Genomic DNA, 25,056 nt, shown 5'->3' with positions numbered 1-25,056 from the left:
ACTTAAAGTAAACAGTATTGTCTTTCTCTGAGACGTCAGGTAGACAGTGAGAGTTGTCATTACTTATTGTATCAGCATGTACAGTAAAAGGTAAGAGAGCAAATGGGGGGGGGGGGGGGGGCAAGACCATGAGTGCCAACTGCTACAAAGCCACACTGTTACCCAGGGTTTCATCTCGCACACACACACAGACTGACACACCCACGCACACAAACACAGATACATACTTCCTGGCTGATATCCCGTCTATTGGCCAAGACAAACCAAGAGGGCCTCTACCCCGACCTCTGGCATTGAGCCGTCTATTCACAGACAAGCCAAAAAAACTGTCACACACGCACATGAAAAATTGCACAAATGGAAAACACACAGACAGACACACAACCCTACCAAGGACAGGAGGATGGAGGCAATGAGACAAAAAATAAGAAAAGAAACAGACGGAGGGAGCTCCCCCCTCCTCCAAAAGTTTTGTAGAATCCAAAAGAATGTTGCTGTGCACTGAGGAGTTGGGAGGAAGTGGGTGTATAAGGGATGAGGGTGGAGGGGGTAATGGGGGGGTTAGAGCCACGGGGTGCATCCACCCGCCAGCGTTGCCTTTCTCACCCTCTCACACACACACACACAGACAGACACACACAAACACACTGACGAACCAAAGCCTTGTTAGCTTTTTTAAATAATCAGGCAGTTGGATGATGAATGATTTAACAGGTATGGAAGGAAGGAAGCTCAGGATGCCTTCCGTTTCTCCCCTCAGGGTCATGGGAAGAGTGACAGGCCGACAGAGGGGTTGAGCTCTGGGAATAAACACCATTCCCTTTCATTTCCCTGCTACTGCTTTTCCTGTCGAGACGGCAACGCCGCAGCCCGCTAATTTGTCATCAGCGTGACTTGTGAGAAGGCGATGACAATCTGCGAGTCTCTTTTGAGAGGGGTTCATATCAGGATGGAAACAGGTTGTCTGGCTTTGAGCGCTGCGGCGGGAGGGGGCGTTGTTGTGTAACTGGTGGGGACTAGGATCAGGGAAGCTGGTGGGCTACAGTGGAGTCTGAGCGACTATGGACTGTCTGAGAACCAGACTGGTAACATTTACACCTGAGTTTTTATACTATGGAAGAATCAAAGTAACTCAAAGACAAACAAAATTCCTTAAATAGCAAAAGCTTGATCTTGGATCTGAAAAGCAGTATTACATAGCAGAGAGTACTGCTAACTACTATTACTACTACTACTACTACTAACAGGGTATAAACACTATCATATCATGTTTACTAGATGACGATACACACTAATCCAGTACACACTGTCATATATTATCTAGGCTGTAATTCTTGGACATATATCATTAGATCTAGATTATTTTATTTCAGCTTAACTCAGCTCTTCTACTCTTTGTACATTCACAAATACTGTTTCTAATAGATATGACAGTTTATATAATGCAGAGCTAAAGTCTGGCCAAATTGAAAAAGACAGTAAATGCTTCCCTCTAGTGTCAGTCATTTGTCATTACAGTAAGTAATGAGACAAACGGGCGCTTCTTCACTTTCTTACTCCAAACTCCAGATCAAACATTTGTGCTGACAGAAGTTAACGTTTGAGATCTTTGAATGAATAACAGGCCTCTGTCTCAAGCTATTACTGGGTTTTTTGTCTTCCATATTCTGACCACATGACTCAGTGTTGTTTACAAGCAGCTTGAATAATATTACTTATGAGCAGAAACTTTGGGTCCTCCTTTCCTTATGCATGAGCTGAAGTTTTAATAAATTATCTGACTCATGTTGAGTTGTTTGCATAGGAAATTCAACTAAAATACGTGTATTTTCCACACAGGAAGATGATACTTTGTGATTGATTACTGTAGAGTAGATGATGACAGGACAGTAATTGAAAGTCTATATCAGACTTTCTCCTAGGTCACTCTTGGCCTTTCCAAACCAAATTTGACTTTCAAAATACTGGGAATTGGGATTTTGAGGGAGAGTTGTGTGCTTTTTCTGTAACTTACATTTTTAATTATATAATCGATTAATAGTTTCCCATCTCTTTAATGCTTAACTTTCTAAGGTTTTCTTTGCCTTCTGTGATTATGAAGTAAATATGTTTTGGTTTGGTCTTTGGGAAATTGCAATGGGCTTTCTTTACGATATTTATGGTCAAATTAGTCAAGAAATTAATCAGTGAAAATAATCATTAGCTGCATCTCTACCTGACATAGTCTCCCCTGTCCCACTGTTGGGAACAGAATAACATCACTGAATCCTAATTCTCAATATTGTAAACAGGATTTTATATATTTATTTATTTGCTTTCCACTTCTGGTTAGCTGCTTTATTAAAACTCAAAATTATTTTATTTCAAAGATATATATCAGATCCAGTATATTAAGGCCACTAAAAGGGAGATACAAATCTGAGATTTCCAGAACAAAGTCATAATACTACAAGGAAAAAAGTTGTAAAGCTGCAACAATAAAGTTTTAGTGTTGCGTAAAAAAAGTCGTAAATTTACAGAAATAAAGTTGTATTATAAAGAGAATAAAGTTGTACTGATGTAAGAGAAAAGTTGTAAAGTCAGAGAAAAAAGTTGTAATTTTACAAGAATCAAGTAATATTACATGGATAAGGATGTAAATTTACAAGAATAAAGTCATACTATTATGATTAGTATATACCATATACTGCTCCTGTTGTGTCATCCAAGTGTCCGGAAGTCCCGACATTCAAATTTGACTCGAAACGGTGTCATTTACAACATGTTTTTGGCCTAAATGTCCACTACCGGAAGTAGTGATGCTAACAAGTACCCCGCCCGTGCCCTTGGGTGAGAGCTTGTGTGCAGTGTGTGCCTCCGAACGTGAACGTGGCTCCAGAGGAGGATATCAGAGGACATTTAGGCTAAAAACACGGTGTAAATGACGCCGGTTCGAGTCGAATATGAATGTTGGGGCTAACTGCCATGTAAGTGGAGAATATCAGAAGATCCACCTGTCGCCTGCATTAAAATGAGTAATATGAAGGATCTTGTTGAGTTATACTTTTGTATCATGAGCATCACATAAGTATCAGGACTATGAAATGCTCACAGACTTGGGGGAAATTGCCTCTTTTGTGGAGCAGAAAATGTTTGGCAGTGGTCGACTGTGAGGTTGTCATTGGTTACATCTTTGTGTCTCAAGAAACAGTGAGATTGGTACATTATTCTCAAAATCTTTAGTTTTTTTCTAACACTCCTAACGCGCTGACGTACATTTTGACCCCTTTGCTGAAAAATACATTAATAAATCAGAAAAAAAACTATTTTATTCTTTTTTTTTTCATCCATCAACTGCACAATGTTCAAACTGACACTTTTACACTCAAGCTCACCGTTACCATACTTCATAATGTAATCATCACATGCACCTGAGATTGTATGACTTCTATTACTGTGAAGTGCCTTCTTCGATAAAACCATGATGAACTTTTGAACCCTGCTGATATGTCTGCACTGGATGCTCTGAGATCAATAAGGGAGACACTATAGTGGTGGAAGGTTTGGTTTGTTAGTGCTCCTCTTGCACTGTAATGTCAACACCATTTCAGTTACTTACAGAGAAACTATGGGGGGGTGGGGTGGCACCTGTCTGGTAGTCTTATTATCTAAATCAATTAAGGTGTGGGACCACAGACCATCAGCACCCGCTCACATTTACCATGACAGATGTATCCACAGGTGATAATAAGTAAATTCCAATTAATGTTTCAGTAGCTCATTAAATTTTGATGAGCGTGCCCCATGGAGTCATTAAAAGGCCCGAGACACTAGTTCACCTATTAATCTCAGTTTAATCTATACATAAAATAATCAAGACTATTCATTTGTTATAATTACACAGTTAAACATATCAATCACATCCCAATTAGGGTCTAAAACTAAGCTATTCGTTTAATGGGGTCCTGCGTGCCCAACATCAACTGTACAAATCCAGTTGATCAGATCAGATTTCTCCAGTTTCATTAGTCTGGTTAGTTTTCTGAGGCACAATTTAAAAAAAATTGTGTCCTGTGTCATAGATACTCTCACAGTCATGATTTCCACAAACAAGGGGGTCCGAGGCTAAAGCCCTCTTGACTGCCAGATCTATTAATGACAAGAACTGGAAACTTCTACGTCATTACTTTAAGATAATGAGATGCCTGAAACTACTTGTGAATTGAGAAAGTAACATGTGCTTGTCTACGAAATTTCAATGTATTAAGTTTTGTTGTATTTAAGTAGAATATTTTGTTGTAAAAACCCACCTTCTGCACTGAGCTCACACAGGGCAGTGATTCCTCAGCGGGGGATGTCCCGTTCTAAGAGCAGCATCTTACCAAAGGGTCATGACCGACAGGAGTAGCCTTAAAAGCTGATGTGCTTTTCACTGGTGTAGAACAGTGGGCTGTTGGGACCAGCACTGGTTTACAGGTGCAGTGGAGACAAAAGATTTTGTATCTATAATTATTTTCTTTTTCATTTGACTTGGCAAAACATTTGCCACATTGCAATTTGAAAGCTGTGAAATTGTTCCAAAAGACAGGTGCATCTTATTTTGCAAAGCAAGAGCAAAACTTTGCTGCTATAAAATAATGTAATCTCACTCTCATATACTGAAACAAACCTATTTTGATTTATTAATATTGATTAACTAAATCTGACAGAATGTTGCATTGATAAATTAGGGCTGGGCAAAAATAATGTAAATAATTAACGTAATATTATTTTCATCATGGCAATTTCACAAACGTCCAATGTATATATTGATTATATGATTAACGCATTGTGCAGGCATAGTGAAGATGTATAACACATAGTTGAATCTACCTCAAATTTGTAGGTGTCTGTCATTCTCTGCTCATAAAGAAGAGTTTAAAAGCACAAGCTTCACTCAGGAACAAAAATCTGTCTTTAAACTTAAAATAAATAATAATGTGACATTTATTCTTGTAATTGTTGATTTTGACAGATATGAAATATATATTTTCATCTTGAAATTATTTTTTAAGCCATATCATCCAGCCCTAGTTAAATTTAAGAGATGTTCTTTTTCACCTGTTATTCATCTGGTGTGGGATTATACCTCATTTCAGCACCAGGAGCTGTTCACAGTCTTATCTGTGCGATCTAACTTTTTCCGTTGCACTGCAAACTGACTCTACCCCAATTATAAACCTTAAATATAACATCCTGTCCCACAACAGTCTTGTTTTCTGAGTGATGCTGTTTCTCATACATGCTCCTTCTGGGCCACTTTATTTAGCAGCAAAAAAGTCTCTTTTTACTGTCATGCTGAAGATACACAGATGTATGCCTCCTTCCCTGTCAGACATTCACTATTGGATCAGTATAAATCTCTTGCAGCAACATCTGGACATGGTAAATATTCTTTTACTTGGGTCTTCCAGAAAAAAGTTATCGTCAAACTAAACTATTCGGCATCCAATACGCCTTACACATTTACAGATGTCTGTAAGTTACAGGTTCTCATCACAGTAACGTTATTAATACATATGGAGAAATGCATGTAGTCTATATATTTAGGAGCAGTGAGCTACTACAACACAGTGTCCAACTTCGATTTAAAGCCAGTGTCTTTTTTTAAGGACTCCACATAAGAGCCCCAAGACCTTATTGTCAGGAGATAGAGCTATAGCCGCTGTACCGAGTAACTAAATCATAGATATAAAATGTATCTGACTCTATATTTAGGAACAGAGCATACAACTAGAGAGGAGGGAAACTAAGACTGTGAGATATTCCTCTTAAAAGACAACCACTTCCTTTCAAGGTTTTCTGGTGGCTAAACAAAGAGAGGTGGCATAAATATTACTGGTTTAATAGATCTGTCACACATCCCTTGAGCCAGTCCACAGGATCTGCGCTGACCTGTGTCTTTCATTAAATTTCAATGGCTACATAAAACGTCTATGTGCTCTGCCAAACAGGCTCCTGTCCCCGAAGTTTGTGCTGCATATAAAATGTGTGGAATTATCAAATGTTGATATGAAATTGATATCAAATCATAATTTTGATGCTTTAAGAAGTGGCCTGGGCAATAGACTGATCTCGGAAATAATCTCAAATCTTTTTTTTTTACAAATGTTGCTGTCCTGCAATGTTTCTACACAACAAGCAGCAAAACAATTGATCCAAAGATCAGCCAGAGATTTCTTACTTAAAAAAATTAGTAAGGGAAAATAAGGTAACATCTAATTCACGTAACATGCAAAGAAGACGGTAGCATCCAACATGAAAATCAATACCTTATTACTTCTTTGGAAAACTTGTAATGTTTACAACATACAGAACCAGTTGATTTGTACATACTCTCATGGTGTATACGTTTAAGGTGTTCCCAATATATATTTTCCTTATTTCTTTTCACATGCTATTGTTCAGTAAAGTCCAGACCATCCACCACCATGATTTAACTGTTTTTGTACCATTATTTAACTTATTTGTTCAGTTATTTGTTGTCCTCATCCCTTTGGCTGTATGTCTATTTCTATGTAAGTATACTGAGGGCAATGTAAAACCGGAGTCAAATTCCTTGTGCGTACACATACTTGGCCAATAAAGCCAATTCTGATCCTGATTAAATCTCTGCAAAGGAATGTTTGAGAAGTAAAGCCCTTTGTGTGATGTGCACATACACAGACAAATCGGAAGATCCATCTTCTATTGTGCTTGGAAACTAAAATTAAACACAACCAGTTATTCTGTAAATTATAATACATGCAGAATCCAGGTATACCATGAAACACAACCAGATTCTGTAGGTATTTAAATACCACAAATCCTTAACCTGTCTCACATTTCTTCCTCCTGTCTTTGTCTAGCTGTACAGAAACATTATATGAGCAGGATTACTGTGTGTAACGGTCGTGCTAATGTCAATCTGCAGGTTAAGGCAACCGTGTGAGTCTCACCTGTGGAGTCGTGACTCTGAAGGATGTTCCCGTGGTGGGGGTCGCAGGTCGAGGAGAGATGTTGTTCTGGGCCTGGGCCTGAGCTTGAGCCTGAGCTTGAGCCAAAGCCTGCTGAGGAACCATGACCAGCTGGCCCAGCTCTGTGCGCACCAACACCATTCCTGAACAACAACAGGGAACATAACATTCATTAGCTGTTTCGGATATGGTTGAAACTCGGGTATCTTGCACGGACAAAATCCTCTTCATAAGGCAGGTTTGACAATTTTAAACTGACAAGTTAAAATGGAAAACACCAACTAGAAACTCTTCATCAGGTTATATTCTGTGCATTGGAATTGGATGGTGACTGATGTTGGGCCCTTGCCTGCTTACATCTGACTGGTTGGAAAGGATCTGTTAAAATAGTTCTACAACACACCTCAATCATTCCTAGAACCACATGTAACCAGTTTTAAATCGGTACATCAGGAAATAATAAACTGCAGTTAACCACCGAAGAACCACATTTTAACCATAAGTGAAACACACAGAACCACGAGTTAAACTGATGACAAAACAACAATCTGAGGGGTTTTATTTGTTGTGGGAGGCCATGGTTTAAGGTGTGAGATCACACTCATTGTGATATATAACATACTTCATGTGTGATATTCTGCTTTGAATCAGGCAAACTGGACTTGAATCATGGCTTTTTTTTCGTGCTCACTGCATTTAAAATGTGAAAAACACTCGAGTTTATATGTATATATAAAACATCTATCAGGGCATGTATCATGGCTTATTCAATTGAACTAAAACAGTGCTTACAATTTGATTACATAATATTAACCCCCCAGGAGAGGAACAGGACCTTGTTGCAAGTCAGACTACTGTAGAGAAAACAGTCTGAGGTCCAGACATTTGATTGAAGCTGTGATAATGAGATAAAGACACACGATACACAGGGTCCGTGCTCTTTCTTAAAGGCTCCAATTGAAGTTACAACAGCACCATTTTCGTCAAATAGCTTTTATAGGATCCTAACAAAACGTTTTATTACACATTTTTTAATCTTTACAGGAAGGGAAAAAGACATGAGTTAGGTCAGTAGAAAGACTCATAGCACATTCTGACAAATGTCTTGACTTTCTGACTGACCAGTCAATCCTGATGTGAGATTAATCAGAAGAGAGTGTGTAGGTTCTAACTGCATTAAGGAATATAAGCTGTGTGGCAAATATGGCAGCTAAATGTAGGATACCCAATGGCTGCAGCGTATGGCTCAAGACTGCATGATAAATTCCCACCCTGAGAAAAAAATTGAAAAAATACAGTTCCAGTGCTTTATTTGGTCAACCATAAATGTTTAAAGAACTTTGATACACTTCATAGACTTGGAACTATATATAAATCTAAATGTACTGAGAAATACAGTGATTTAAGTAAAAAATCTGTCCCCCTCTTCAGATCTGCCACTTTGTACAACTCCTGGCACGTCATGCTCATCACAGTACATACTTAAATATCTGTATGTGCAACAGGTGCACATCTCCACCTCCACTAAGGAAGTGATGTTTTCACCCTGTTGGTTTGTCAGGTGGTTTATTTTATTTTTTTATTACACTTTTTTACTATGTTTTATGACAAATAAATATGTTTTATGACGAATAAATCATTTCGGATATCAGACCATTTCCTATTTCTTTTATAATTCTAATATAAGAACTAGACAATCATGTGTGAGGTTGCTCAGCCTTTCCTGAGCCATGCACTCCTCCCAGTACCACTCTGGTTAATGTGTTTCTACTGATGTAAAAACACATTGCTCTACATGTTTTGTACCTGGCTAATGAGAGGATTCGGGTTGGTTACTCTTATTCAGAATAGCACACATGTCTGCAACTTTGGTGACATTCAACAAACTATGCTGCAGATGAAAATGCTTCTAAGTGCCTGCTTGTATATGTGCACTTTGTTGGTAGTATGTGGTGTCCTGTAAAATCATTGAGCTAAAAGTGACAGCATGGACACATTACAGTTTGTTTCCTGCAGTCACAGAGTTCAGCATCCGTTACTAAAAATGTCAAACTAAAAATTCCATTTGACACTGTTTTTTGGGAACTTCGTGTAGGTTTTGTCATTTTTGTTATTGAGTATGTGGCTTCCTGTCATGTTTTGGGGCTGTCAAGCATGCTTGCTGTGAGTTTTAGACTTTGTGCAGCTCAGTTGATACATCATAGCACCGACACTGCTGGGTGAAGTGTTTGATTCTCCCTGGGACCACCCATGGTGAAACTCACAGTAAAGCTACTTTGAATAAATGCATATATCAAAAGGCCATATTTCACCTCGGGAGCAGGCACCAGGATAACTTGGAGAGGGAATGTTTGCCTGGCACATCCACACAAACGTCAGAAACCAGTATGTCATTCAAACAAACACACAAACCCATCACACTGAAGACAGGTAGGTCTGACAACTACGGTGCAACAGTTGATGTTCTAACAACAGCTCCTTGTTCCTGCACGCCTGCGCCTCCTGCAAACCTTACCCGGTGGGATGGTAAACCCGGGGGGCAGCTGAATGGTCGTCTGCTGCTGAGGTGGTCTGACAATCAGCTGGGGGGCTACAATCCTCTGGGGTGCTGTGAGTCCAGGACGGGGTTGAAACTGTGCGGGGGTGGCCACAGCGGGTGCAGGCGAGGGGGCAGTGGGTCTAACCATGCAAACAGTGGTGGTGGTGGTGGTCACTGATGTAGTCTGACCAGTGCCACATGCAGAACTGGTTGCCACCCCTGTGACACAAGCAGGGGCCGTGGCAGAGCTCAGAGGCGGCGTTACTGTTGTGGTTGTTGTATCTGCTGCTGTGGTGGTGGTGGTGGTTGTTGTTGTTGTTGGCGTGACAACAGAAGGTGCAGAGGGAACGGAGTTTATTACAGAGTTCACACTGACAGGCTGGCTTGACATTACAATTTTGGACTGACAATCGTCTGCTTTGGAAGCCCCAGTGTCTGTGATCGTTTTGCTGTGGTTCTCCTGTGCAGCTGAGCAGGTGGCGGCTCCTGTGCGGGTGCCCTGCTGGACCAAGGCAGAGACGCTGGTCCCGTTTCCGTTCTGGGCGATACTGGCCACGATGTGACTGGGGAGTCTGTGCAGGGCGATGGTGGGCGTCCCCCGGTCCAGGGCTATAGCGGACTGACCCTCGGGCAGGCTGGCGTTAGACACCGTGAAAGTGGAAGTGTTGATAGCGGCTGTCAGCGGCCGAGTGGAGGGGTTCGGTGGACTTGAATCCACCGGGCTGACGGTGTCTCCACCCACCGTGTTGCTGTTCCTCCGCGTCGTCACAGCGGCGCCGTTGAAACTCTTTATCCGAGCCGCGGCGCTCCTCCGCGGCGTGGTGAAGCGTTTTCTCGCCGGGCTGGCTTCCGTGGACGGCTCACCTGTGCCCGGGGAGCCCTTGCAGCCGCGGCTGGTGGCGGGGGTGGTGCTGATGCTGGCGGGCGGAGACGCCAAAGTTGACACGCCAGGAGCCGTCAGTGTTGTGATGGATGCTCCATGTGATTGCGAGCCGCTGCTGCCCGCTGCGCTCACACTGGCAGCCGAGGAGTTGGTGGTGGCGGACTCGCGGACAGACGGGGAGCAGCCCAGAGAAGCGGCTGTGACACTTTTATCCGGACTCGCGTCTTTGGAGTTGATCTCCGGGCGCATCTCGGGTTTATTACGCCGTCCTTGTTGTTGTTGTTCCAGTGTTGTGGTGCCCACTGGAGCTGGTAGCGGTTTTCCTAAGAGATGGTTAGCGGGGGTCTCGGAGCCAGCGCCTCCGTTCTCGTCCGTCTTGGCCGCGGGGTTCGTTTGGCCGGTGAGCTGCGACTCCAGCGAGCCCACCAGGTCGCTCACAGCTTTCTCGTCCACCTCTGAAAAGAGCATATCTTCCAGGGGGTCGGAGGCGCCCGCCATCTCTGATCACAGATAGCCTTCTTATTTTTTTATTTTTTTACAGTGCGCCTGCGTGTTACTAGGCATTGTGGGAATGACTGTGACGTCATTAGATGAGGAGGGGCGGGTACCCCATCGATGTATCGTCCATCATATTTTTCAAGTCAAATTTAATTTAAACAAAACACCTAATACTAGTGTAATAACCATGTCATTTCATAATCATCCCAAACTAACACGTTAGATGTCAGCATCTCAGAGTTTATAGATAAAAAACAATGATGTTCAATTTGTTAGAGACATTGTGTGTACATATCTAATTTTCCGCATCTTTTTTTACATGCACAACACATAGAAGAATACAAACGACTATAACATATATCAAACATATCAGACAAAAGAGTAAAAGAAAAGAAAATGTAATCTAAATATACAGACACAACAATCATAAGTAAGACAATTTAAAAGTTAAATTAATATAAAAGGTAATTAAATAAAATGTGAAGGAAATCTAATTTCAAATAATCTTTAAAGAGTCTAAATTAAATGACAATTCTTTCAAAATATGTTTTACTACAAACGTTCATGAACTAGACTGAAAATAAAAATGAGTCGAAAACATCTATTATCTACATGTTTCATCCACAAAGGTGCAACAAAAAATGTAAATATGTACACGCAATGAGAAAAAAGAATGAATATAGTGGGAGGGAGATGTTTGCATCAATATATGGTTTAATTTAAATTATATAATTACTAAGTAGTCTCCCCTAAGTTTAATAGGTCATAGTGGGTTTTTTGAAATGTCAATGTTTTTTCATATAAGCATGTATTCTCCACTTTGTAATAACAGAACGTGTGAAGATTTTATCCAGTGCCACTTGATTCATTGGCTCATTTTCGTCCTTTTAAAAAACAAAACAAAGATTTATAATATTAATTATCATTATTATTTAAACCTTTTGTTGGTAGTGTTGTTTTTACTAAAGCAATCCTTTTCATTTAAGAGCTCCGGGAGAAGAGTCCACCTCTGAAGAATGCCAACCGTACTTGGCTGCAGACAAGATGGCGGACCTCCGGACTCCACGACCGCATGCGCAATAGACCATAATACGTTCCTAGCAGCGGAAGTTGGTTTCCTGTCGTTTTCTTCCCCGTAAAGTGGCACAAATCTATGGGAATTAATTGTTATACTAACAGGTACACAGCCTACATGTACAGGGTAAACAGAGAGTCGTTTCAGACTACCATAAAGACTGTTGTAAGGTCCCTGCTGTTTATTGTTATAACGCCTGTTAATGTTGTCAGTGGGTTAAATGTTATTTTAGTCAGGCACCTTTTTGGTAAGTCCAGCTCATACTGTGGGGTCCTACGGTTCAGGAGTTTACATGAGTTGCTATGCTAACCATCAGCTACACGAGTGTTTCCCTCGTGTGTTGAGAATGCGTTCTTGAAGAGTGTAATTGATTAATAACCTGAAGAATTCGTTTTAATGTGGAACAACAGTTATGTAATTGTGTGAACTGGCCTTAACATGTTGATGGGCTGGTTCTGCTTATGTGTGTTTGACAAAACACTGACATTGAAGCAAGACCACCTATTACAATAATAAAAACTACAATTAGGTCCAATCAGGGAATGCAGTAGGATAAAAGTAGGTTTTAAGCTTTGATTTAAAGAAAGCTACCGACCCTGTCTGCTGTACTTCATCAGGTGGGTGTTCCAGAGCCTTCAAGCTCTTATTTCTTATTTCTCTGTCCCCCTTAGTCTTGGATAAGATAAGATAAACTTCATTGAGGGGAAATGTACTTTTTACAGCAGCAGATAGTCAAAAACGAGGTAGATAAGAGAAAATGTGAAAGTATCAATTAGTATAAATATTGGCAATAAAAATTATTTATAAGAAAATACAGAGAACATGTACATAATATACACCTTACACTAGAGAGTATCAATACTAGAATTATTGCAGGTAGAGAAGAATACTTGGGTAAACTGCAGTGGTACAGGATGATTGCATGAGGATAGATACTGCACGTGTGCATTGCATGTAATAATTTCACCTGGTCCACAGTGCTGTGACTGAGCCAACCCAGATATAAACATTATAATATGAACTAGGATTTTGCTGCATCAGATGTATGCCAAGTTTTAAAACAGACCCGAGTAATTTGTAAATTGTATTTTAGTGAGAATATCTAATTAAAACTTTATTATTAAGGATCTTTATCATAAGTCCTGTCAGTTATATATATTCATTTACTCCATTGTGAGTCAGACTTCAATTTTCAGGACATGACAGAGAGTCAACGGGTGTTATGATTATGTTTAATTTTGAAATATAAATGTGGTCATGCCAGGTCATCAAACATGTAAGGTCTTGTGCAGATTGGACAATGTACAGTGTAGTCAAACTTCCTGTTTCATGGCAATACGGCCACGGGCATGCTGTTAAAGTAAAAGTTTTCACGTTGTTTGTTGCACTGACCAAAGGTGAAGTTGATATGATTATTCTGTTGGAGGAGTTCATTAAAGTAGAATGCCTACAGATAGCAAATTCCAAGGAAACATTTTACATTACAATCAACATCACCAACTTCCTGTTCAATTTAGTGTATGGGTCCAACAGGCTTTTTTGTAAGTTTTGCCATGATAAATATACCTACAGTTATTCGTACATGTCAGTGAAAGGTGCCACCAGGGCTGCTTTGTTAATTTATGTTTAATTTTAAAGATTTTTTCATATTACAAAAATAAACAAATTAAATTGTTTTATTTAATCCAGGTAAGAAGTAAGAAAACATCATGTTTTGTTGTCCTCTGGTGGTTCTATGAAGAATGATTCAATGGTACTAAAAAAGCTGAAAGAATTGTGTTAGTGCAGGACTTTCACACTGCCAAAGGTAATTTCAGGTCGTTTGAAATGATTACTCTTTTCACACAAGACCCAATGAAAATATTAATAGAGGAATCATTGGAGGCTGATCATGCTGACGCTCAGCCACAGCAAGGAGGAGATGAGTCTGCTGATGTTCAAACTATTCAAACCAAATCACCTGAAGTCCAATTTATAAAAATGACTCAAACCCCTGAAAAACATGCTGACAAAGCTCAACCCAATAAACAAGCTGCTTTTGAACTGTGATTTTTAACTCTGCTCCATCCTGTGAATACGTATCCCGTGTCCTCCAGGCTGCTGTGTACCTTGTGTCTGACTTCAGAGAGGGCAGAGCTGTGCTCTATCTTCCTGTCGGCCCAGCAGCTCCCTCTGCATCTGCTCATTTTCCCTCTGCAGATTCACCTTCACCTCCCACACCTCCAGCTTTAGGCAGGCCTCCTCCAGACGAGCCTGCTGGATCTGAACACAACACATTACACTGGTATCTAAAGATCTGATCTGTCTGTGCAGATATCCAAACCTGGATCTGCACTATAAGATCACCATGTAGATCATTTATTTCAGTGAACTAACCCTTTAAAATCTTGTCAAAGTACACAGTGCACTTGCTGATGTACTGTTGAACTTTATTTAACTTCCAGAGTCACAATATCTATGAATCCACATATATCAGGCAGATTTTTGGTGAAGTTTTCAAGTCAGTTGTCACTTGTGTAAGTTCTGGTCCCATTTAGAGTCAAATAGACCATCAATATACAGTGTGATTGACAGCTGGTACCATCCAATCAGTGCAGGTGGAAGGTGTAATCGGGTGTGCAGCGTCGTTGAGCTCTCAGTCAGGCTCCACCCCCAACTCCTCCAAATACTCTCCCAGCATGCTTAGCGGCGGGCGAAGGAAAATGTAAACGGCCATGTCGTGTTAGAGAGCAGAGCAGAGGAAGAAGCCACAGTCTGGGCCGCGGTCTCACGTTCAGCCACATTTAATGAAGCCTTGAGAACTGAAGCTCTGGAATAGTACACGTCCGACAGCTTCATCTGACAGGAGACACATTTCTTGGAAGGAAGTTTAGTAAACGGAGGTAAAGATGAGCGGAGGAGGGACCCCGTACATCGGCAGCAAAATTAGCCTAATCTCCAAGGCCAAGATCCGCTATGAAGGAATTTTATACACCATTGATACCGAGAACTCGACCGTAGCTCTCGCTAAAGGTAAGTTTCATGACCAACACATTATCTGCATTCACCACAAATGGTTATTACTTAGCTTGAAAAAATGCTAAAGCGTTTAGACACTGAAACCGATATGAGCGTAGTTAGCTAACGCCTGCTAGCCTTTTAGCCAACTAACGGCTAAGTGTTGCTGTAGTTAGTCCTTTGTTTACGTGCTCGGGCTAACTGCTTAGTACTGAATGGAATATAATATAAAGTAAAGGGCTTGTTCTATTTCACACATGATTTTGATAATCTGTGTTTCAACTACTGGTTATTAGTAAAATTTAATTTAGTTTTATTAGCTTTTATTGTTAACGCGTATTCGGTGAACTCGGCTTACGAAGACGTTAATACTCCCCCTGATTGTATGTATGTTTGTTTGTTTCGAAGAGAAAAAAGTGCTTGGTAAAAATCAGTAGCATGAAATAATTACATTGCAGTTTAAGCTGCATTTTAAACATTAGGACAGGGAATCCGTTATAGATCAGCCTCACAGGCTGTTTGCTTTTGTACAACATCAGACTTTGCAACTATAGCATCGTTACAGCAGCTTCAATAACAAGGCTAATGTCGAGTCATTCACATTGCCCCTCGCATTTCCCCAACAGTCCGCTCCTTCGGCACTGAAGATCGGCCCACTGACAGGCCTATTCCACCGCGAGAGGAAGTGTTTGAGTACATCATCTTCCGAGGGAGTGATATTAAAGACCTAACCGTGTGCGAGCCACCCAAATCCACTAGCACCCTGCCTCAGGACCCTGCCATAGTTCAGGTAAGCGCCTGTGTCTTTGTACTGTAAACTAGCTGCACGTGTGCCAGTTTGTCAGACAAGGTGTTCTTTCCCTATAAAGTCACTACTACATACATTTACATCCTAGGTCATGCCTGGTCACAGTCAGATGGTTTCTAATTGATGCAAAAAGCCCCTGTCTCAGAAGATATGTTGACGTCATAGATGGAAAAGTGAAGGTGGAATAAATTATTAATGACTGAATCAGTTTAGCTGCTCGATGTCAGCCCTCGGGCATCGTGCACACTGGTTGCATGTTATTAGTAACACCTGTGTTTTACCTACACACCAGACACATGTCTGCTGTGGAGAAAGTCTGCTCCTGTCGGTTTACAAACCATTACCATTCTCAAATAGGATTCCCGCTTACATTTAAAAAAAGGGAGGGGGGGGTTGTTCTGATGGGCAACACAAATATATTAGCAATTTCAATTATCTTTTAATATTTATCTTCAATTAGCTACACTACCACCTCATTGTTTTTATTATTTTAATGTGTAATGCTCCTTGTCTGTAATTGGAAGCAGAGTTTCCCCATTGGGGATTAATAAAGTTATATAATCTAATTAAGATCTTGCACTATGCACTATATTTTTATATTTAGTTAGACAAGACAAATCAAAACCACACTATCTCTTAATGTTAGAATTTTGTCAAAATACTGTCGTATTGCAACACCCAAACACATACATCATTAAAGTCAAGTAAACCAACTGGCTGGCTTAAGTTGAATCAATAATTAATTTTATTAATCACTGCTGGGCTTTTGTTGTTATGAAAGTGGAAATATTTGCTGCAACAATACCTATGTTTATATTTCTGCCTACAAACACACATTTCAAACACTGAATTTTAAGTCAAACACGCAACAGCTTAGGAACATAGGAAGTCAACACTTTGAACAAAAAACATTGTTCCACATCTGAGTCTAGTATCTGTGTAAAAAAATTGGGTAGGTTAAATTACATGTCTCATATTTGCACCTCATACTTTTTAAAAATATTTATAAACTGTCCTGCATGTTGGTCGTACTTACAGAATAGGGTTTTCACGAAACTTGTGAATGACAGTGGATATTGTTTGTAGAAGCCCTGCACAACATTTGGAACTGTGACAGTCACAACAAGTTGTCATAGCAGTTATGTTTTAGAACTATAATTAATGCTGCTGGTGTCTGTGATGTGTAATGAAAAGCTAAAAAACCCACCCGTGTAACTGGAGAGTTCAGGAAAGAGTCCTGTTTTTGTTGGTCTTGTCGTCGTTTTTCAGTGGACTGTGTGTTTGTTTTTCTAGTCATCAGTTGGATCCACCAATGCTTCTACTGCAGCACCCCCAACATCATCATTCCAGTCTGCTGGCTCCTATGCTCCATTCAGCAGGCCCCCTGTCCCACCTTACAGCCAGTTTGGGGTGACACCCCTCGCAGCTCAGCAGTATGAATCTGCTGCTGCTGCAGGAGGTAAGAAGTAGTTTCTTATTCAAACATGTCTATTCACTGTATGGATTTGTAGGATGAACTCTAAAGGAGAGCTGTGAAAATGATTTCATGTGTGACAAAACAAAATCTGTATTGCTAAGCTCAAATTCCACATTCATATCACTTTGTTTAAGAATCACAGGTCAGCAGAGGGAAATGTAAAAATGAGAAACAGGGATTTTTTAAATATAACTATCTGTCTAGATCTATTTGACTTACTGCAGAAACACCATCTTTCAAACAAGCTTTGTAAGAGTTTCTCGAGCAGATCTGGAGCAACACCTGATCCTTGCTGATTTGAATAGAACACAGGTGCAGATTTCCTTTTGTACACCTGAACCCCATATAACTCCACTGAATAGTGGAGACAGTTATACAATGCATTTCTATTTAACTGCTGGAGCTTGGGAATATAGAAGTGCTCAAAGGAGGAGACAGTTATAAAAACACATGAGAGAGAGATTTTGTCATTCAAATTGGATAGTTTGCATTTCTGTCTTTGTTAAAAAAACTCTTAGATTTCTTTTACAAAAACTAAGAACTGAAATTGTCCCTATTCTATGTCAGTTTTAACGACTGGCAGTTTAATAGAACCTTCCTAATCTGTCAGGTCTGTCACTAAATTCACATTGTCTATGTCTGCTGCTTAAGACAAACTGCCTTTGCTATTAAGAAAATCCTAAACTCTAAATCTCATTTTGGTGTTTCTGCAGGACGCACTAGTCCCCAGCTGGATGCTTTAGCAAAAATTCCCATCCTGAAGCCGGTAATGCAGGCCCCACCCTCAACTGCCCCAGCTCCACCTGCACCTGTAGGACAGAGGAGTCACACAGGGTATGCACCTCCCATCAGACCCACCAGCAGCGCCACTGGCAGCCAAAAACCCCCGGACCTCCTGGAGCAGCGAAGAGGTAAAGATATGTCACAAGCTTGTTGTGGTAAATTATCATGTTCTGAGTCCTGCCAAACACTGGTGTTGACGACGAGAGGTGTATGAATATTTTTCAAACATTACAAAAGTAACTCCAGTTTTATATCTGAGCTACTCGGAGATTCTTGAGCACAAAATTCTCTAAATTGCCCCAAAACGACACTTATGTTCCAATCTTTACATATTCACCCAAGAGAAACCTGCTTACCTCCTGAACCGGCACCGTATCTGAAGCTCAGATGTTTGTGTTTCTCGGTTTGACTGTATTAGAGCCTTACCAATTTACCCAGAGTTAAACAGATGCTTTCTCTGTTCAGGTCCTGAGGCCCTGAAAGTGTCCCAGCCTGATATTGAACATGGTGCTCTTGAAAACAGGGATCCCAACAGGCGTCATGCTGGTAAGTCATTTGCACTTTGATATCATTACTCCTCCTGTTTCTCAGCCGTATAAACTGGGGCCATCTTCATAACGGTGTGTCTGTTTGCAAAAGAACAGTTTTCATAGCCAAATCACACTTGTGTGACAGAAGTAGCTCCGCTTTTAGGTACAACTTCCTCATTGTGGTTGGAGTCCTTCTCATCCACTCTGCAAAGTGCAATGCACACAGCTCTACAATGAAGCAACACCTATTATGTTATTATGAGAATCATTTAAATGTTTGAAGTATGGCATGGCATGACAAATTGGTTTATAGCAAGCCGCCAAAGTCTAGGTAATTAATGGGAAGCAGGGATGGAAACCTTTTCATTACAAAAATTGTTCAAGTCTTCACTGTAAACTAAGTCTTGAGCATTTAACAGAGATAAACAACCACAGGGCGGTAATTCTAGTTTGCTATCTACACAGTCAGTCAGTATGAATTTTGGAAGTGGTGTTTATTTTCCTTTTCTGGTTGTGTGCACCAGCACACTGTCTTTAGAATAAAGTGTCAACGATGGTGTTCAAGAACAGCACAGGGTCTGTAGTTGTAACAGATATAAGAAAATTAGGATGATTTTTGTCGCTGAACTGGGTAAGAATCCTAATTAAGCTAAAATTAAACACTGATTAGCCGTGCAATATGTGGATGTAAACAACCTCAACTTAAAGATGAAGTAACTTCGATATCATTGGCATTGAATACAACATGCGGTTGTACAACGTGTGTTTTCTTCCCCCGAGCATTGTGTGATTTTGGTTTCCCTGTCGTCTCTCAGGTGGTGCTCCGTCCAACCGCCGCGGCCGTGGAAGAGGAAACCGCAGCAGGGGCAGAGTGAATTTGCGCAGGGATGGCACCATGAAGTTTGAAGAAGACTTTGACTTTGAGACGGCCAACGCCCAGTTTCAAAAAGATGAGATCGACAAAGAGCTTCAGAATAAGCTCAAACTGAAAGGTATGGCTTCAACGCTTCAAGGGACAAAACAGGCACTGCTTTTCTAAACCACTTATTGAGACGGTTTATATCAGCCAAAATAAATTAAAAATTCCAAAGTTAACTGGTGCAAATTTTAAAAGGGCAATACTTTTCATGTCATTTGTGTTTATTCTGTCACCATTTCTGCCAGTAAAATCCCATGAAGCAAAATCTCTGGTAGGAATGAACTGTAACACGATAGTGAATTAGTGCTGACATTAACTTTCAGTCAGCCCTGATGATCACTTTATTTGTAAGTTAGAGGGGTTTTGTTTTTAACAATATTTCTTTCAACATAACAGATGACAAGACTGAAAAGGCACTGAATGGAGAGGAAACTGCTGACACAGAACATCCAGTCACTGAGGGGACAACTGAGGAGGAGGAGGCTTCGATCAACTCATGTTACTATGACAAGTCCAAGTCCTTCTTCGATAACCTGTCCAATGATGATCCAAGGTACCTCATTATGTTGTTGTTTTCTATGAATCCCCTTTGATACAGGGGGATTTCTTCGGACTGATAGTTCCACTGCTTAACAAAACCGTTTATGAAGATGAAATAAAAACCAGAATCCAGTTCGAAGCCTCATCAGACTTAAGGCCGGATTTTATAATTTGTACATTATTTGCCACTAGTCTATTCCACATGGTTGTGTATTTTCATGTGGGATTGGCAGACACAATTTTTCCAGATGACGTAGGACCATGTTGCCAGAAACGCTGACTCACGACCAACTTCTCCTCGACTACTCTTGGTTGTTATGGCCTAAGGTCTCCCTTTTTTACAGTGTAACTGTCAGTCTGAATGATATCTCTGTACATTTGACATCACCTAAACCATGGTAGTAAGCTTTAGTTCATGAATTTAAACATGTGAGTTGTACTCAAGACACTGAAAGATTTTTGTTTTTATCTAATTTAGTAAATCGGGCGAAAGAGGATTTTCAAGGTAAGTTGCATATTTTCTCTGATGTGTTTGAAGAGGTATCTCGGATGCTAAAGTTTTTTTGGCATGAAGAGTAAACACATTAACTGCTTTTGGATATTGGCCTCATCAGGGTAATCATTTTACAGTGTTTTTATGGATCAGAATTAACCTATAGTTTAAATGTAAAGGTCTATATATATATATATATATATTTTTTTTTAAACGATATCAAATTTTTTTAGGATTTGTAAAATTGGTGAGCCGAAATAGTCATTTTAGCCAGTGGTGCCTAGCATCAAGTAAAACAATTTTTGTTGAGTGTTTCAAAAAGATGGGTGCTGATCAGTCTTTATGTGTGTCAGGGATCGAAGGCCAACCTGGGCAGAGGAGAGAAGAATGAATTCCGAGACGTTCGGCATCCCCCTCAGGCACAATCGTGGAAGAGGGGGTTTCCGTGGCCGAGGCTTCATGGGGCCCCGTGGAGGCCGGGGGCGGCCAGTGAGCAGAGGTTCCTTTGGGCCGCCTCGGGGTCCCCCACCTGGTTTCAGAGGTGGATTCAGGGGTGGCAGAGGAGGCCGGGATTTCTCCGATTTTGAATACAGGGTGAGTTTATCAGTTTCATGTGCTCTGAACAGTATTTAAGTATACTTGAAGTACAATAGAAAGTTAAGAAGTATGTCAGTTCTAACCTGAAGTGGTTCTTTCCAGAAGGATAACAAAGTGGCTGCATAGTACAACAGCGATGGATCCACAAAGAACTGTAGCCCCTCATCAAGAAATGATTCCAGCTCAAGAAATTTATTTGGTCTCTACATTTGACAGAAAGAAAAATGAAGACATCCTCTCAGTCACCAGCACAAGGTTCAACTGTTTGACACCAGGGGGTGAGAGTGCAGAAGTTTAGTTTGATAAGCAGCCATCAGATGGACATGATGTGTAAATACCGTGCTTTGGAGTAATGCTGTATTTTTGCATCGATCAAGTTCATTTCTTATAGAAGGCTTCTTTGATATTGAAAGCTGTATGCAGAAAGCCCACTGTTACTGTGAGCAGATCACGCTTCATGTGATCCATAGCTTTATTTTTCATTTTTCTTTCAGGTCTCTTATATAATATTTGTTGGCACCAAATTTCATTGCATTGCCTGTTGCAACATAGTTCTCTCTGTTCAGGTTTAGGTGGGTTGCCATGTGTTCAGTGTTTTGTCCATAATGCAGGACTTTTTCTTTTTTACATCAGTTTATTCTCTATGAATTAGTGAGGTCAAAACCAGCTGAAAGAAAAATCTAAACAGAATTCTGTAATGAATGAATAAATGAATGTATATCTAGCTCATCTTATATTTAGGGTCCCCCAACCAATCATGGCTCAACAGACGGACACACTTCGTTTTTATAGACGTGCTCAGTAGATAGAATCATTGGCTGATGCTTTGACCCCTTAAACCTCCCACATTCGATGACGTCATAGATCAAGAGGAACCAGTCATTTAAATGGTGTACGGGGTTTAACAGTGATAGCTTTAGAATTATTTGTTAACTGTAGAGTTTTTTGAGCAGGTCTGTTTATATAGTTGACTACAGAACGAGCATTCCAATGATTTGTGTCTGAAAAGGAAATCATCCATTGCTATTAACGCCTTTGGGACTTATAAGGAAAGGATGTCCTTGAGATAATTATTCCAATCGTGGCCAAGTTAGATATGGATTAAAAAATGATCCCAACTTTTGCCAAAAATAATATGAGGGTTGAGATCAAAATATCGGCCGTTATGTCATAGTTTCTCATTTTAGTGACTCTTAAACGAGAATTCTGGTATTTTTCAATCTCGTCCCAATGTTTATAAATGTGGGTGTGTAAATTATTTGTTTCTTAGAAAAACTTAAAGAAGATTGAAGGCCCAGCAGCAATAGCTGCAATATCATCTTATGGGGCAACTGCGACAGTCCACAAAATGTTAACCAATACGGTCTTTTTCTAACCAATAAAATGCCCAAATTGTTATTCTGGCCACATTACAAATGTCTCGCTGAACAAGAAATTTCATTCGAACTTCAGCAGCTCGCTGTCCCCCTGCTTGTGTCCCAAAGCAAAGACACACGAAAATAATTTGAAAAGAAACTTTTAGTGGACCTTTTATGGACTGTCTCAGTTGCCCAATAAGATTATATTGTAGCTAATCTATTAAATACCATTCATTTTGCGCACCCACACTTATTAACAGGGCCCAGGTGGACAAACCCCCGAATTCCTCTTAACTTAACCTATCTATGTCCAAACATAATGAGCCATCATCTTGTTTCTTTTTTATTGACCGCATCCTTCGTCTTACAGTTGGCTCATGTACAATGTTTTTGTTGTCTGTACAGTCAGTTGTTATCCACTGCAACACTAAGTACCTACAGTGTTGTGAGGATTGTTTACTGAGGTAGAAAATCTTGTAAATGGATGGAATGATGTCTCGGTACAGATGACAGCAGATCTCTGGCTTGTTTGTAGCTCCTCTTGTTGCATTGTCGTCAATGTGATTGTTCTCTGGAGTGAATCTATTATTTTTTACAGACATGTGAATAAAGGGACGAGAACTGGATGAGGTGCCAGTGCGTTGGGGGGGGATAATTCTTTTTTCTTCTTGGCTCTGATTTGATAGTACTTTGGGGAGTGTCTTCAGTGGTCGATTTTTACAGCGCTCCCTTTAACTTAAAGGTTACACTCTGACTAAAGTAATGATAGCACTACACGCTGAGATTAGAACCTTTTATTTAGCTGCGGCTGTTTCAAACAAAGCAGCCGCAGTTAAATCTTTGCTGTTTAACTGGATATTGCAGATCACTGCATGATAGCCTTAGGAGCCACCACTTTATATGGGCTTTCGCAATAACCAGCAACATTGAATTTGGAACAATAAGTATTACTGAGCAATTCAAAACTGACATGTTTTCATATGTTTGTTACTGCTTCACTGGAATTGTAAACCAGGAATCGTTTTCTTGAGAATATCAGCAAAATTGAGTTTTTACATCAAATAAAGAGTTGTACAATATCCATGTCTCTGTTTTCTTTTTAATCCACATGTCACTGATTTGTTTTATTTTTCCCTACAGAAATGCCATATATAGAAATACCTTGCGTTTGTGCATTTGGTCATGTGTTTAAATGATCCTTCAGCCGTCAGGTGATGTAACAGTAAGAAGAGACACAGCAGTTCTTCCAAAGTATATAGTTTGACCATAAAAAAGTTACTTTTCTTAAAGCACAACAGGCAGTGAACAGAAACACTTTATTTACTGTAGTTCTTGTCTATTTCCCAGGGAATAATTCATGAATCTTTATTACATTTAGAGGACTGATAACTAAGAGTGTGTAAAATGTGATGCCGCGTGGCTGAATTAAAGGAAACCTTTTAAGAGACCTAAGGATGCATTAACTGAGATATGTGCTCTTTGAGTGTCTATTTAGTTAATAACAAATCTGAAAGAAATATTTTAAATCGTGTTGCAAAAAAAACACTCAAAGTCCCCAATTGTAAATCTGGGTTTATCTCTTAACCATATTAGTGTGAGAGAAAGTGCTTGTATTGCGTTGCTTAGTGGGTATAGTTATCATTAACAAGGTCTCCACTTGTCCCTGGCATTGTGCTGACTGATGAACTGTATGTTATTGACACCTTGCTTTACTGTGAGAATTGAATAATGCCTGCTGAGAAATGTCCCATTACCACCAATAAAACACATGCACATTTAATAAAGTATTATCACAGAGTCTTTGCTTTCTAATACATTTCCTGCTAAAACAATGGAAGAGGACACATGTAGCATTTGGGTCCAAAATGTCCCCCAGAGAGCATAAAATCAAGTTTAACTAAACTGAGCAGGTATTTAATGATGTGTGACTGATCCTGGGTCAACTCTTACAAACTTGGCCTGAGGGGGGCACAAGTGTTCACAATAGAATAGCTGGACTGAATCTGATGCTCCTCCTAATTGTTCCTCAACTCAAACTCAAAATTAACTCATAATTTGATCAAATCTAGGTTTCACCATGCAAAAGAATGTGGTTAGGTGCTGAGTGATAAAAAAGGTTACCTATTAAATCAAAAAATGCAGAAAAAGTCAAATCATTCTGAAAGTTTGGTTGTTTGAATGGTTGAAAATTGAACTTGAAGTATGTGCCAGTAGTAGCCAACTGAAAAAGTGGCTTAAGAAAAACACATTTTATAGGGAAGCCTTTTAAGGCCTGGTTTTTAACTGGTTTCAACAGATGTCTGTTTTTTTAAATATTTAATTTTATGTTATCTTTCTCATGTTTGTCTTGTCTTGTCCTGTGTTATTTATCTAACCGTTTGTAACCTTGTTGAGATAGGAACTTATTGTTTGTATTATTGTTTTTATTATCGTTATCATTATAATTAATGTTGTTATTATTATCTCATCCACATCATGAATAACATTGAAATTGAAGCATCGTGTTTATCTTGGAATAAAAACCACCCGTGATAAAATAAAATGACAGACTCTCCAGCGGGGGGCGCTAAGGCAACTACAGCCAA

General features: G+C 39.9%; 2 protein-coding genes across 3 annotated transcripts in view; one reads left to right on the top strand and one right to left on the bottom strand.

The window, feature by feature from the left end:
- Nucleotides 1–10,925, bottom strand: part of LOC117757233 (transcription initiation factor TFIID subunit 4-like) — a 90,594-nt gene extending 79,669 nt beyond the window's left edge. The window contains 2 exon segments of the mRNA XM_034578183.1: nucleotides 6,957–7,117; nucleotides 9,490–10,925. Coding sequence (XP_034434074.1) covers nucleotides 6,957–7,117; nucleotides 9,490–10,894 — 1,566 coding nt within the window. The 5' untranslated portion in view covers nucleotides 10,895–10,925.
- Nucleotides 10,926–14,641: 3,716 nt separating this feature from the next.
- lsm14ab (LSM14A mRNA processing body assembly factor b) lies at nucleotides 14,642–23,550 on the top strand. 2 transcript variants are annotated; one of them, XM_034578216.1, is made up of 10 exons: nucleotides 14,642–14,981; nucleotides 15,593–15,756; nucleotides 17,068–17,233; nucleotides 17,965–18,162; nucleotides 18,500–18,580; nucleotides 19,380–19,556; nucleotides 19,880–20,036; nucleotides 20,502–20,528; nucleotides 20,870–21,110; nucleotides 21,219–23,550. In XM_034578216.1, the coding sequence occupies exons 1-10, from the start codon at nucleotides 14,858–14,860 to the stop codon at nucleotides 21,237–21,239; spliced, it is 1,356 nt and encodes a 451-aa protein (XP_034434107.1). In that variant the 5' UTR covers nucleotides 14,642–14,857; the 3' UTR covers nucleotides 21,240–23,550. The 2 variants fall into 2 exon arrangements, with proteins under 2 accessions (XP_034434107.1, XP_034434098.1); XM_034578207.1 differs by having other exon boundaries at nucleotides 14,643–14,981; nucleotides 21,216–23,550.
- Nucleotides 23,551–25,056: the final 1,506 nt, after the last annotated feature.

This window comes from Hippoglossus hippoglossus, chromosome 3 (assembly GCF_009819705.1).
Source record: "Hippoglossus hippoglossus isolate fHipHip1 chromosome 3, fHipHip1.pri, whole genome shotgun sequence".
In the NCBI taxonomy this organism is placed as follows: domain Eukaryota; kingdom Metazoa; phylum Chordata; class Actinopteri; order Pleuronectiformes; family Pleuronectidae; genus Hippoglossus; species Hippoglossus hippoglossus.
The sequence above is the reverse complement of the archived record's forward strand: the minus strand, read 5'-3'. Positions and strand labels throughout refer to the sequence as shown.

Coding starts and splice junctions, on each gene's coding strand:
- lsm14ab (XM_034578207.1), top strand. CDS start 14,858: ATGAGCGGAGGAGGGACCCCGTACATCGGCAGCAAAATTAGCCTAATC. Junction 14,982..15,592: donor GACCGTAGCTCTCGCTAAAG/GTAAGTTTCATG, acceptor TTTCCCCAACAG/TCCGCTCCTTCGGCACTGAA. Junction 18,163..18,499: donor CCTCCTGGAGCAGCGAAGAG/GTAAAGATATGT, acceptor TTCTCTGTTCAG/GTCCTGAGGCCCTGAAAGTG.